Genomic DNA, 13,455 nt, shown 5'->3' with positions numbered 1-13,455 from the left:
AACTTCTTTCTACTTCTTCCTCTCTGCCCGACTGACGGACCCAGGAAGGGAGAATGTTGTCCATGGCAAACTCATGGACAGAATGCAAAGTATGAAGTTACACCTGGTCAGTTATCTCAGGACATACACAAAAGTGTAGTGGCCTGAAGGAGATTTGTCAGTTACTGAGACCTGAAGCTGCTCATTTGCAAATGAGTGATATATTAACTGCCGTCATTAACTCAAAATATTTAGCCGGTATACAAGATAACCCGTACCCCAACTCTGAGTACATGCAACAGGCTTTGTTCCTAGACAGCTCTTGGATGTAAATTCCAATTGCATTTATTTTGCTGAAGACTGCACAGCAGTTCCCAGGTTAAAGGGAACTTAATTACAAGCTAATCCTGCATAGACGCGCACCTCCTCTCTCACTCTGTTTCCACGAATGCAGATCTCAGAACACAGGCCTTATGAACCCTCCCTGAAAAGCTTCAGCAGAGCCCTCATCACGGGTTATCAACAAAGGAAGCTTCAGGAACACTTCATAGCAAGTACCACAGTGCCAGAAATCAGACAAAAGACAGATGTGAGACTCTATCTTGCTTTGATCTTCATTTCCCTCAAAATGTATCAAGCTTGTAATTTTTATCCAGAGATCAAAACCCTGCTTAGATTCTACAGGTGATTCTGCCAATTTTAATTTTTACACAGTTCCAGCAGAGCTCATTATATGAAATTACACATGAACTTACTTATCCTGTCAACTTGAAATCATACTTTTTGAGATATGCTTAAATAAGTCATAAAGGTGAGGAGTTAAGACAGATTTGAGGATTCATAATGCTTTTGCAACTACTTTAAACTCAATTTTCATGCTTACTGTTTCTCCCTTCTGCAATTTCTCATTAAAATGATGATCAAATAAAAGACCTTTGATAGCATGTAAGAATGAGTCAGAAAATAAATAATTCCATTTATCTATAGGCCAGATATTTAAGTCCATCTCAGTCACAAAAAACAAAAAAGAAGAAATCTCAAGTGTTTGTTAAATGGAATTGGGAATGTTCTTAAGAGGCCAATAGTATTATTGTCCTAAGGAAGCTCATCTTTCGGAGTAAACTCAGGACACAAATTTCAGATTTAAATACAATTTTTTTGGCACCAGGCTTGCAGTCACCTATAGAGTCTTGTCTCCACCAATCCATCTGTGACCACTGGCCACCTCTCCATGTACTGAAAAAACTGAACATGGTTCTTGACAAACAAAAAGCAGGTTTTGTACATCAAAGCACATTTTGCTCATGGATAGGAGGGTTTATCGGTATTTTCAAAACATGTCAGACTTCTTACAAGGTCTGTCTCACAAGCCTGTCCATCCTAATATTATACAAAGTACTGTTGAGGTGGGCGTTACTAATTGGTACTGTTTTCTACTCTCAAGTGCTATTGGGTGTTTTCTTTTTTTTTCTGCTTGTCTGTTTGTTTATTTGTTTTTTTATTTTTATCTCCACAATGCAGAAGAAGTTTTGCTTTTAGAAAAACATACCATGCTGTCAGTTTTAAGTTATAGAATGATGCATGGTTGCAGCTCGGAAGACAGAAACCTGTATGAGCAGCAGCATTTTACAGCTTGCCAGGAGCCCTGAATCAAGTCATCTTCATATCTGGATAAGTGTGGCCATTAGCTGCTTTACTAGTAAAGTAATGTGAGAGTGGTCACTATTAAGCCACAGTAATGTTCTGCTAAACTTCGGTCTAATTAAATGTTGTGTTCCGTAGGAACAGAGTTCTTCTTCTAGCCAAAACACTAAACACACTGAAAAATCCTAACCCTCCAATTCAAAAGCAGGAAAAACAACGTGATATCTAAGCCACAGACCTAGAACAGGATTCCTCATTGCTAACTAAACAGTTAACTCCAAAAACAAATAAAGGTAAATAATGGTATTCTAGTGGGAATGCAAATAAAAAAGCCTTCATGGAAAATGGTCTACGTCAGGAGTGTCCAACCCATGGCCCTCAGGCCACAATCAGTCCAGCACAACTTGCAATGTGGCCAACCTCCTTCCCTGGATTTAAAGGTGGCAGTTCTTCCCCACGGAGCAACCCAGGGCACAAATCCATCTCTCAGCAACAGCCAGATCATTGGTGCATTATTAACACTGTGTTAACAGAAACCCGAGCATGAGGCCAGTACTGTGCAGTGCTGACTCAAGTGGTGGCAAATAATCGTGTACATTTTGATATATTGGCTGAAGACAAGGCGCTGAACAGCGAAGAATATGCAGCCGTGATTTCTGATTTCATGGAAGAACTTGAAAGTAGAATCATAGAATTCTTAGTGTTGGAAGGGACTTTTGACAGTCTATCTAGTCCAACTCCCCAGCAAAGAACAGGGACATCCACTGCCGGAGCAGGATGCTCGGAGCCTGGCCCAACTGACCTTGAATGTCTCCAGGGACAGGGCTTCCACCACATCTCTGGGCAACCTGTTCCTGCACCTCACCACCCTCACTGTAAAAGAATTCCTTATACCCAAACTAAATCTCTGCTAAGTTTGAAACCATTTCCCGCTGTCCTATCACCAAGACCTTGATAAAGAGTCTGTCCCCTTCGTTCTTACAGCTCCTCTTTAGATACTGGAAGGCTGCTATCAGATCTCCCCAGAGCCTTTTCTTCTTCAGGCTGAACAGCCCCAGCTTTCTCAGCCTGTCCTCAAAGGGGAGGTGTTCCATCCCTGGGATCATTTTTGTGCACATCCCTCATCTGGATGTGCTCCAAGTGATCCATGTTTCTCCTATTCTAAGGAGAAACATCTCCACATCTGTATGCAGAACTTCAGGTGAGGTCTCAGCAGTGCAGAATAGAGGGGCAGGATCACCTTCCTTGACCTGCTGGCCATGCTTTTTATGATGAAGCTCAGGGTGCGGTTGGCTTTCTGGGCTGCAAGGTCACCTTACTGGCTCATGTCCAGTTTGCAATCCACCAGTACTCCCAAGTCCTTTTCGGCAGGGCTGTGCTCAATCATTTCATCCTCCAGTTTGTGTCAGTTGTGGAGGTTGCCTCAACCCAGGTGCAAGACCTTGCACTCAGATCTGTTGAATCTCAGGTTCTCTTGGGCTCACTGCTTGAGCCTGTCTAGGTCTCTCTGGATGACATCTTGTCCATTGGGCATATAAAGTGCACCCCACAACTTGGAGTTTCAAGACTGCCTTAAAAAAATTATCAATTTACACTTTCAAGACCATTTTCACCTGATATAAATACATGACCTGCAAATTTGCAAATGGAATATAGAGTTGCAATTCAAATCAAAACTCTGGACTTCCATAATCCCTGTCTTTACAGAGAAAAATATCCTCTCTTCACAGTCACACCTTACTCATGTCATCATTTTTTGGCAGTATGTATATTTTATACCATTATTGTCAAGGATGAAGTATAAGAAGAGTAAAATGTCATCAAAATTCTCTAATGAACGCCTTGAGAGCTCACTAAGAATTGCAGCTATTGCTGTCAAACCAGACTGATGTGTTAGTTTCACAAAAACAAGATGAAATTTCTCACTAGATTAATGTTTTTTGTTCCTCTCTCTTTTTTCTAAAAAAATATTTTAAGAAAAATATTTTCAATTAAAATGTTTTTATATTTACATATTAATGATACTGTATATTTTAGGAGGGTTTCTCCTAAGGGCTTCTGAGGGCTTGAGCACCTCATGCACAGGGACAGAATGAGAGATTTGGACCTCTTCAGCCTGGGGAACAGAAGGCTCCTGTGGGACCTCATAGCAGCCTCCCAGTACCAGAAAATGGCCTGCGGGAAAGCTGGGGACAGACTTTAGATAAGGACATGTAGTGACAGGACAATGGGAAATGGCTATAAACTATAAGAGAGTAGATTTTGACTAGATATCAGGAAGAAATTCTTACCATCAGGGTGGTGAGACACTGGAACATGTTGCCCAGTGTGGCTGTGGATGCCCTGAAAGCACTCAAGGCCAAGTTTGATGCGGCTGTTAGTGATCTGGTCCAGTGAGATATCCCCGCCTGTAGCGGGGGGCTGAAACTAGATGACCTTAAAGATGCCTTCCAACCCTAACCATCCCATGATTCTATGAACACCACATTTCTTGTACAAGTACTACTTTCCAACAAGGGTAAACAGAAATGCCAGAGCCTCATCAATTAACTGTGCTTAGTCCTTTTTTTAAAGTATCATTATATAATAAAGTTCTGTTGCTGAACGAAGATCTTAAATACAGAACAAAAAACAGGTACTAAGAATTCATATTTCTCATGCCTTCAGCAGATTACCACATAACTAATACTACATGTAGCTTAAAGCAAGAAAATCCATTTTTTTTCCTTCTGAGTTAATCTTATTATTACTTATTATTATTATGTTCTATTATATATATTTTTTACAGATTATAATATAAAAAACAGTCTGAGGTAAAAGCAATACCATTGTTGCTTAATACTTGTTAATACTCTGGTTAGTATTCATTAGTGTGCTCTATTATGCACATTTATAAAATTGCTTGGTCTGTGTGCACATGACCATACTGAGGAGACTTAAGAGCTATAGCTTTGCACTTTGCAACTTCAAAACAAATACAGAAAGACTGCAATTTATCTGGAACACAAATGCTTTATATTCATTAGGCACAATAGTAAATCCTTCCATATGGTGAAAAAGACATCTAGCACTAAACAAAAGCATTGTGAAATGGGGAAAAAAAAAAAAAAAAAAAAAAAAAGTTTTATTGGAATTATTCTTTCATGAAGTACTATCATGAATTTTCACTGGTGTCATAATTGAATGATAATACAAAGGCAGGTGAAAGGCTAAAGCAAAATCTTCTTTCACTGATTTTAAGATATTTTAAGTAAAATAAATAAGAACTTTTTCCTCAAGATTGCCAAAATGTCACCATATCACAGACTCATAGAGGTTGGAAAGGACCTTTAGAGATCATCCAGTCCCACCCCCCCGCTGAAGAATTTTTATAGAGTAAGTTACACAGGAAGGTGTCCAGGTGGGTTTTGAATATCTCTGGAGGAGGAGACTCTACAGACTCTCTGAGCAGTTTGTTTCGGCATTCTGTCACCCTCAGAGTAAATAAGTATTTCCTCGTGATCATAAGGAAATTCCTATGTTCCTACGTTAGCAAACCTAGCCAGTGATATTTGAGACATAAAATAGAGATGTTCAATCTATTCTGTTGTAAAGAACACACACATTTTTAGTTGGTGTTTTCAAGATATTTGAAGTTGTCAGGTGTTTTTTTTTCAGAACAATCACTATTTTACAGTGACAGGTATCAAAACCAAAACTAACACTTACATGATAAATTCTGTCAGGTTGCACCATTTTTTGGAGTCCACTTTCTTCATCATCCCTTCAAAGAACTTTCCACAGACAGGCAACTTTTCTAACATGAGAGACTCATTGCAGAGATTAATCTGTTGATGCACACCTAGAAAAAATCAAGTATTGAAATAGAAGATCCATAAATGCATGATTTGCAAACTCCTCCTGCTTGACAATTAATGTTGTAGATATAACATTCAAATTTCTAAACAATTTTACATAAAATATGCATTTACAAAATTTATATAAAATGTCACTCAGCACATGACTACCTAACTTGTTATCCATTAGATCTAATACAGAGAAATCTGCCTAGATATTTTTGAAATCTTAACTTCTCCTTTTACTAACTTACTGCAACCCATCCGCATTTATAATTTAAAGCTAATTGGAGTTTATTCATAGTGTAGAAAGTACTTTCTAAGCTTATACAGATGAGTCCCACTGAGCTAGAAACATTTGCAAGAAGCATCTGATTAGCTCTGATTGGAATCTCATAGTTGCTAATAAGATTTTTCGTTAGTATAGCCATCAAATGAAACACAAGGGCTTTGCTGAAAGTTTCCTGTTTTATTCTGTTGGCCTCTAACATCAGAGGCAGATATTGGTGTTACGGAAGCAGAGGTTGAGCTTCTGGCCAATATTCCATTACATTTTGTTGGCACGTAACATACAGAATCACAGAATCACAGAACTGTAGGGGTTGGAAGGGACCTCCAGAGATCATCGAGTCCAACCCCCCTGCCAAAGCAGGTTCCCTACAGCAGGTCGCACAGGTAGGCATCCAGGCAGGTCTTGAACATCTCCAGAGAAGGAGACTCCACCACCTCCCTGGGCAGCCTGTTCCAGTGCTCCGTCACCCTCACTGTAAAGAAGTTGTTGTGCATGTTTGTGCGGAACTTCCTATGCTGCAGTTTCCAGCCGTTTCCCCTTGTCCTGTCTCCACTCACCACTGAAAAGAGTCCGGCCACGCCATTCTGCCCCCCACACCTTAGATATTTATAGACCTGGATCAGGTCCCCTCTCAGTCTCCTTTTCTCAAGGCTGAACAGACCCAGTTCTCTCAGCCTTTCTTCATAGGAGAGATGCTCCAGGCCCTTCACCATCTTTGTGGCCCTCCGCTGGACTCTTTTCAAGAGATCCTTGTCTTTTTTGTACTGGGGAGCCCAGAACTGGACACAGTACTCCAGATGAGGTCTTACCAGGGCAGAGTAGAGGGGGAGGATCACCTCCTTCGACCTGCTGGACACGCTCTTTTTAATGCACCCCAGGATGCCATTGGCCTTTTTGGCCACAAGGGCACACTGCTGGCTCATGGCCGACCTGTCATCCACCAGGACACCCAGGTCCCTCTCTGCAGAGCTCCTCTCCAGCAGGTCATCCCCCAACCTGCACCGGTGCATGCAATTATTCCTCCCCAGATGCAAGACTCTACACTTGCTTTTGTTAAACCTCATCTGGTTTTTTTCTGCCCAGCTCTCCAGCCTGTCCAGGTCTCGCTGAATGGCAGCACGGCCTTCAGGAGTGTCAGCCAATCCTCCTAACTTTGTATCATCAGCAAACTTGCTGAGGGTGGCCATTATCCCCTCATCAAGGTCATTGATGAAGAAGCAGAGCATCAGTGTGACAAGCTGATGTCTGAAGCAAAGGAGTGGAACAGAATTCCTCCATGCAGAAAAAATTGCACCCACTGACATTCTTTGACACTTGCTGAACATTTATGCTGAACAAACAGTAATACCAGCACAGTGAGGTGGTGAGTGCTACACTTCCACAGTGACGACAGCACAATGAAAGATAAGCCACTACAAGCCAGAGTCAAAACAGCAGTACATGGAGTGACAATGTGAACTCCCTATCGAACAAAAAGTTCAAGACACAGCTCCCAGGTGGTAAAATGATGTGTGCTGTCATGTGGCATAGGAAGGGGATGATCCTTCTGCATATCCTGGAACCCGGACAAACCAGGTGAGCTCTGGCTGCTGCATCACAATGCTGACTAAGCTAGAGATTTGCAGTACCAGCATCAGGCCAGTGAAGAAGATAACCTTTCTACAGTTTGAAGACTGTGGAGCACATCGTCAGTCTTGGCTGGTTTGTCCCACCACAATCTTTGTATATTCTGGATTTCTCACCTTCTGACTTCCATTTGTTCAGGCCAATGACTTCAGCTAGGGCCGTCACCAACTCACTAATGCCATATATCAAGTGAGACAGCTATCGCATCTATTGGAAGCATGAAAACATGCTTTCAAACAGCAGTAGGCCCATAACTGTATAGTCCATGCTACATCTAGCCCCATTATCTCATACTGGCCACAAACTTCTCTGTGTGTGCAACTAATTGAGACCAACTGAATAAACCCCTTACATCTGACCATTATACTCAAAGGCAGTGCTCTGATGGGTGACGCTAAACCCTTGCCAAGGTCAGGGGAAAAAATGAAAATAAATCAGAACTAGAATTAATCACCATTGACAAAAATAGTGAAAATTATTAAATAAGGGCAGTGTAATGGATTTTCTGTGGCCTTGGTTTATTTTGTTGTTTCTTTTTAGAACCTCAGTATTTTACAGTGTTGTAACAGAAACTCTGATAGAGACATCTGATAGAAACTAGTGTGTCATCATGTTACTATCTAAATCTAAATTAAGGGAGTTCAAAATTATGCACAGCTCTACAATTTTACCATTTCTATTGCAATTGACATTTACAAAATACTAAAACACTCTATGTTCACACAGTGGAAAAAATCAATTCTAAAAAAAAAAAACCAGCAGGAAAGTTGGATAGTTTTTAAATGAGACAGACTGAAAGCGCTTCTCAAATGGCTAGCATTAACAAGACAGAAATTTGTAAGTCTGGATTTTAGAAGTAAAGCTCACCTGCTAATCCAAGCATCATTAGACCGTTAACTAGTGGGACGAAAAAAGAGAAAGATGAGTTAGGTATCTTCATTCTATCATATAAGAGATATAATGCAGATACAAGCAGACTTAAACCTAATTTTTGACTCCACAAACAGAGTATCCAAAATGTTCATCTGAACACAAGTTTCAGTTTTATTAAAGAATACATCTGAAACGAAAACTTTGGAAAGGAAATCTGGAGAATGTTATGTTTTAAATTGCTTTTTATCTATCCTTTAAATGGGTGAGCCATAGAGATTTATCACAAGTCTGCCTATGCCCCTCCTTAAAGCTGGAAACTACAGGAAAGAGGGAGGGTAGCAACTTTTTTCCCCGTAGCTTCTTTAATGTGGATGTGAAAATGCTGACATGAAAGAAGTTAACACATCCACTTGAAATGTAGGTCAACTACACATTCTGAAGTGTAAAACAAAAAAAAAAAAACAAAAAACAAACAAAAAAAAAACCACAAAAATCTTTTTGCAAGTAAAATTAAGCTAGCACAGAATCATAAATAACAAGCTCTCTATTCATTTGGAAATGCAATCCTGTGTTTCAGTTTCCACTGTTTGCCATACACTTTCAAAAACACAAGTTGAAAATCCATAATTGTCTTATACAGATGAGCATCCAAATAGAAATATGCCCACAGGAGGGGTGTTCTAATCAGCAATTTGCAGTACAAGCAGGTTGATGAAATAAACAAGAACCCAATGTATCTAATGTATTAGCACAACTCCAGTCACATTTTGGGTTTTACTAAGAGGGATGTGGCATTGATAATTTTTGCTCTCCTGGAAAAAAAAAATGTTGGCAAATCTTCATAGCATTAACTTTGCATCAGAAATTAAGAGAGCAATTTCACAGAGGTGGTTCTCACACCCTCACTGTGGCCACCTCCTGCTCCACACCATTTACAGGAGCAGCTTTTCCCCACTGAGTGGACCAACCAGGACCTGGGGGCAGATTAATGACTCAGTCACAACCAAACATCAGGGTGAGATTGGCACTGCCTTGGGCTGAAACCAGGATGTGGGGAGAGTGCGGAGCAGCGTTAAATTATGGCAAATAACTTTATGCATTTTGATACACTGACTAAACACAGATCAGTGAACAAAGAAAAATATGCAGCCTTGTGCATTTTGATACGGGAATCTGAGAATAGCTTTCAGGATTGATGGAAACATCTTGGCTTTTCGTGTATTTGCAACTCCTTTTCAGTTAATATATTTGCATTTTGTGCAAATTCTGAAATGAAACGTATAGTTACAATCGGATATTCAACCAAAAAATTGGATTGTGTCTCTTTACCAGATTTTCATAAAACCTATCTTACCAGAGAAAAACATCCCTTAATTCAGAGTCGCATCTTATTAATGTCATTGCTTTTGGCACTACCTACATTTATGAACAACCGTTTTCAAGGGTGAAGTACAGGAAGAGGAAAATTTCATCAAAATTCTTTGAGGAGCACCTTGAGAACTCAGAATTGCATCCACTTCCACTGAACCAGACATTGACACATTAGGTTGACAAAAACAAGATCAAGTAGCCCACTAGTCTCATGTCTTCGTTGCTCTCTTTTTATGTTTTAATAAAAATAAAAAGTAAGTTTTGTTGCTTATCTACATTAACTATATTATATACAAGGGCTGCTCTGAAAGTAATGCCTCCCATTCTAATATGTTGGCCCACTAAGTCAGAGGCAGATATTGGTGGAATGAAAGTAGAGACTGACCATTTTCACCAGTATTCTGTTAAGCTTTATTGCTATGTGACAGATAGCAACAAAGAGACAGTCTGACAGAATGGAGTCCGATATGGAAGTGCATATAAAGCAACGATGTGCAATTAAATTACTCCATGCAGAAAAAATGTGACCATTGACATTTGTTGACACTTGCTGAACATTTCTGGAGACCAAACAGTGGATGCAAACGCAGTGAGTCAGTGGGTGATGTGTTTCAGTAGTAGCAACAGCAGGTCACCTCCACTAGTGCAGATTTTTATGTGTGAGGCACGCGGGCTCTTGATCACTGCTGCAAAAATGCATAGGTAATAGCGGTGACTGCGTTGACAAGTATCTGATAATGTGCCCTACCAAACAGGGTAATTGTGCTCTTTGTAGCTGTTGTCATTTCCATGGATGTAAAAGGAGGCGCTAGTTTTGGTGTAACCTATGTATTTTAAATGTGGCCCAAGACAATTCTTCACCTAGCGCAGACCAGAGAAGCCAAAAGACTGGATACCACTGTTCTAAGGAATATATTTATCTTCTAGACAAGAAATAACATTTATGCTAGTTACTAACGAACCAGTACATGCTGAAACGGGAGAGCGGGAATCAAAGCACTAGAAATTTTTTTGCATCCAAACACACCGAACAGAAATATCATTATACACTCTGATGACTGTGTCTCTTTCATAAAGCCCCTTTTTTCCAAAGCTATAAGTTTTTGTACTAGTAAATATACTTGAGTCCCTGAAAAGGTTCTTCTTTAATCTGTCCTTGAAAATGTACTTTTATCAACTGCAGAAAACTGAAGATCAAACTAAAAACTCTCACTTTATAAGGAAGCCAAACTCTCCCATTTTGAGGAAACAACCCAGAAGCACAGACATAACTAGTCCCCTTGAAGACCACAGACTGTTCCTACAATTTTTCCTCCATCATTTCCTATCACTGATTTCTAAATCCTCCATAGTTACTGCTGCAGTGAGCCTCAAAAGATCCTGGTGCAGATTAAAGCCATCGCTTCTCATCCTGCCACTAGTTTCCTCACCTGGGAAAATAGGCAGACCCCACACATCACTACAACCTCCCTTCAGGTAGTTATAGACAGCAATGAGGTCTCTCCTGAGCCTCCTCTTCTCCAGACTGAACAATCCCAATTCCCTCAGTTGCTTCTCATAAAACTTGTGCTCCAGACAATCTTAGTTTCAACTGGGACAGAATTGTTTTCTTCAGAATGTCTGATATGCTGCTATGTTTTGGTTCGAGGAGAAAACAATGCTGATAACACACTGACGTTGCCTTAGTTGTCTCCTCAGCAGTACTGTGTAAAGCCAAGGCCACTCACAGCAAAGGGCCCAAGGAGCTGGGAGGGAACAAGATTAGGACAGCTTACTTAAACTGAACAAAGGGCTGTTCCATATCATATGACATCATGCAGAAGGAGTGAGAGTTCATCTTGCCCTCTTCAGTTTCTCTAGAGGCACAGGCCAGGAGGTAATGAGCAATTGCTTGTACATTACTTGTTACACACATTTATGTGTATGTATATATATATATATATAGTCAACTATTTTCTTTATCTTAGTAAATGATTTAATCTCAACATACAAGTTTCATTTTGTTTTTTTTTTTCTGTTAAATTATTATTTTCTCTCCCATCCCACTGGAAATGGGGAGTGAAAAAATGACCGCATAGAGCTGAGCCATCTGCCAGATTAAACCACAACCATCAATTTGGCACTCAGTCTGGGACTTGTCAGAGAGCTTGGAGTGACCACAGGAGTGGTTGTGATGGTCGTGGCACCTCCCAGGCATGTGAGAAGTGTTAAAGCAGCCATGGGGCCCATTGTGGGAATTGGAGCATCCATACAGCCTGACATATTGTCATTAGGTCCTGAAATATTCTCTTCCCCTTGAGGATGCTGAATAGTGTTGATCAGAGCTTGATAGGCATAGGCTAGGCCTCAGCACTGTGCAATGATCTGTGTCTCTTTAGGATTGCCTTGGTGACAGCAGACCTTTCCAAATATTCTATTAGTTTTTCAGGATTCTGCAGTTGTTCAGAGGTGAAGTTCCAAACACTGGGGGTGCTCACTGGCCTGCACACCTGCCCATAGCTTCCCACACTCCCTGCCACTCTATTCCTGCCTCAGGGCAGATCACTGGATGCTACTCTTAGATAATTGTTTAATCTTAAACATAATCTGAAATACATTAATGACACACAGCTGTAGGAGCATGCTGGTTTGAACATCCCAAAGATATTCAAAATTCTCAAGATTGTTGTAACTAACACTCAAGCTCCAGGGAATAAAAAAGAAAAGTGAAAGAGAGGATGAAGAACAGCTGGAAACTGTTCTCCCCTGTCTCCTCCATAGTCAGGCTCCCCAAGGCCATGAAGCAGAGTATAATTACTAATATCATCAACAGTATAGCTTCCAAAACTCAAAGATGACTGCAATGTCAGATTACACACAAAACGTGTATTTCTTGGCTGCCAATTTTGTCATAAAGTAAGTCAATGTCACACAGCATAGCAATATAAAAGCTATAATCCAACTCCCAGAGATGACAAACAACGCAGGAGGAAAAACAAACAGCAAGCAAGGTGCTATACAGTATAGTTTGATGCAAAAACTCTCAAAGAACTCCATAAAGAGGGGGAAGGCGGAGAAAAATCAACCTCAGTATCATGACCAACAATTATCAAACTACCGCAACACCCTGTGTTAACAGAATCTGCTGTTATCTCAACCCTTCAAGCCCCAAGCTGGGTGCCAAATTGACTGTTGTGGTTTAACTTGCAGGTGGCTCAGCACTACATAGACATTTGCTCGTTCCCACTCTTTCCAGTGGGATGGAGGAGAGAAGAAGAATAATAAAAAAAGCAAACTAGAACTTATGGGTTTACCTAAAACTATTTACTAAGATAAGAGAGAAGGAAAATAGATATGATTATATGCAGACAACAAGTGATGCACAAGCAATTGTTTACCACCCCCCAGCAGATGCTCAGCTAGCCCCAGCCTGCAGAAGAAAATGAGATGACCTCCCACTCCCTTAAAAAATCCTTCCAGTTGACGTCATATGAAACTAAGAAGACGTTACATAAAATTACCTGTCTCTTAGTCAGGAAATTCATCGATCTTTTATTTAAGCCCAAAGTCATACCATTACAAGTTTTCTGGCAGAAATATGTGCTGTGAGTATCTAATCTATTAAGAAATCTCCAGGGAAAGATCTTCGCCTATGTTCTGACAAGTGAACAGACACCCTAGTGCACTTGGTTACAGCTGAGGTAGGATTTCATTATTATCCTTTGCCCTGGGCTTTTATAAGCTCAAGAACCCACTGCAGTAGAGTCTGTATAAATATAGAAGAAAAAATGAGTGAACATCAGTGTCATGTGCCTGCCTCTTCCAAAGACTTCTCTAAAAGCCCCACATGGGAGA

At 40.4% G+C, this 13,455-nt stretch overlaps 1 protein-coding gene across 14 annotated transcripts in view; it reads right to left on the bottom strand.

The window, feature by feature from the left end:
- RAMP3 (receptor activity modifying protein 3) overlaps positions 1 to 13,455 on the bottom strand; it is a 46,653-nt gene that overhangs the window by 19,872 nt on the left and 13,326 nt on the right. For 13 of the 14 annotated variants that reach the window (XR_008209994.1, XR_008209996.1, XR_008209997.1 and 10 more), the window contains 2 exons: positions 8,245 to 8,274; positions 5,332 to 5,464 (listed from right to left, as the gene is read on the bottom strand). Coding sequence is in view for 9 of the 14 variants with exons in the window: in XM_052697719.1 (XP_052553679.1) it covers positions 5,332 to 5,464; positions 8,245 to 8,274 (163 nt within the window). In the remaining 5 variants the exon portion in view is untranslated. Of the gene's footprint in view, positions 1 to 5,331; positions 5,465 to 8,244; positions 8,686 to 13,455 lie in introns of those variants that run through there. The other variant, XM_052697721.1, reaches the window with a different exon arrangement.

This window comes from Tympanuchus pallidicinctus, unplaced genomic scaffold (genome assembly GCF_026119805.1).
Source record: "Tympanuchus pallidicinctus isolate F22 unplaced genomic scaffold, pur_lepc_1.0 scaffold31, whole genome shotgun sequence".
In the NCBI taxonomy this organism is placed as follows: domain Eukaryota; kingdom Metazoa; phylum Chordata; class Aves; order Galliformes; family Phasianidae; genus Tympanuchus; species Tympanuchus pallidicinctus.
This window is presented reverse-complemented; position numbering and strand designations above follow the sequence as displayed.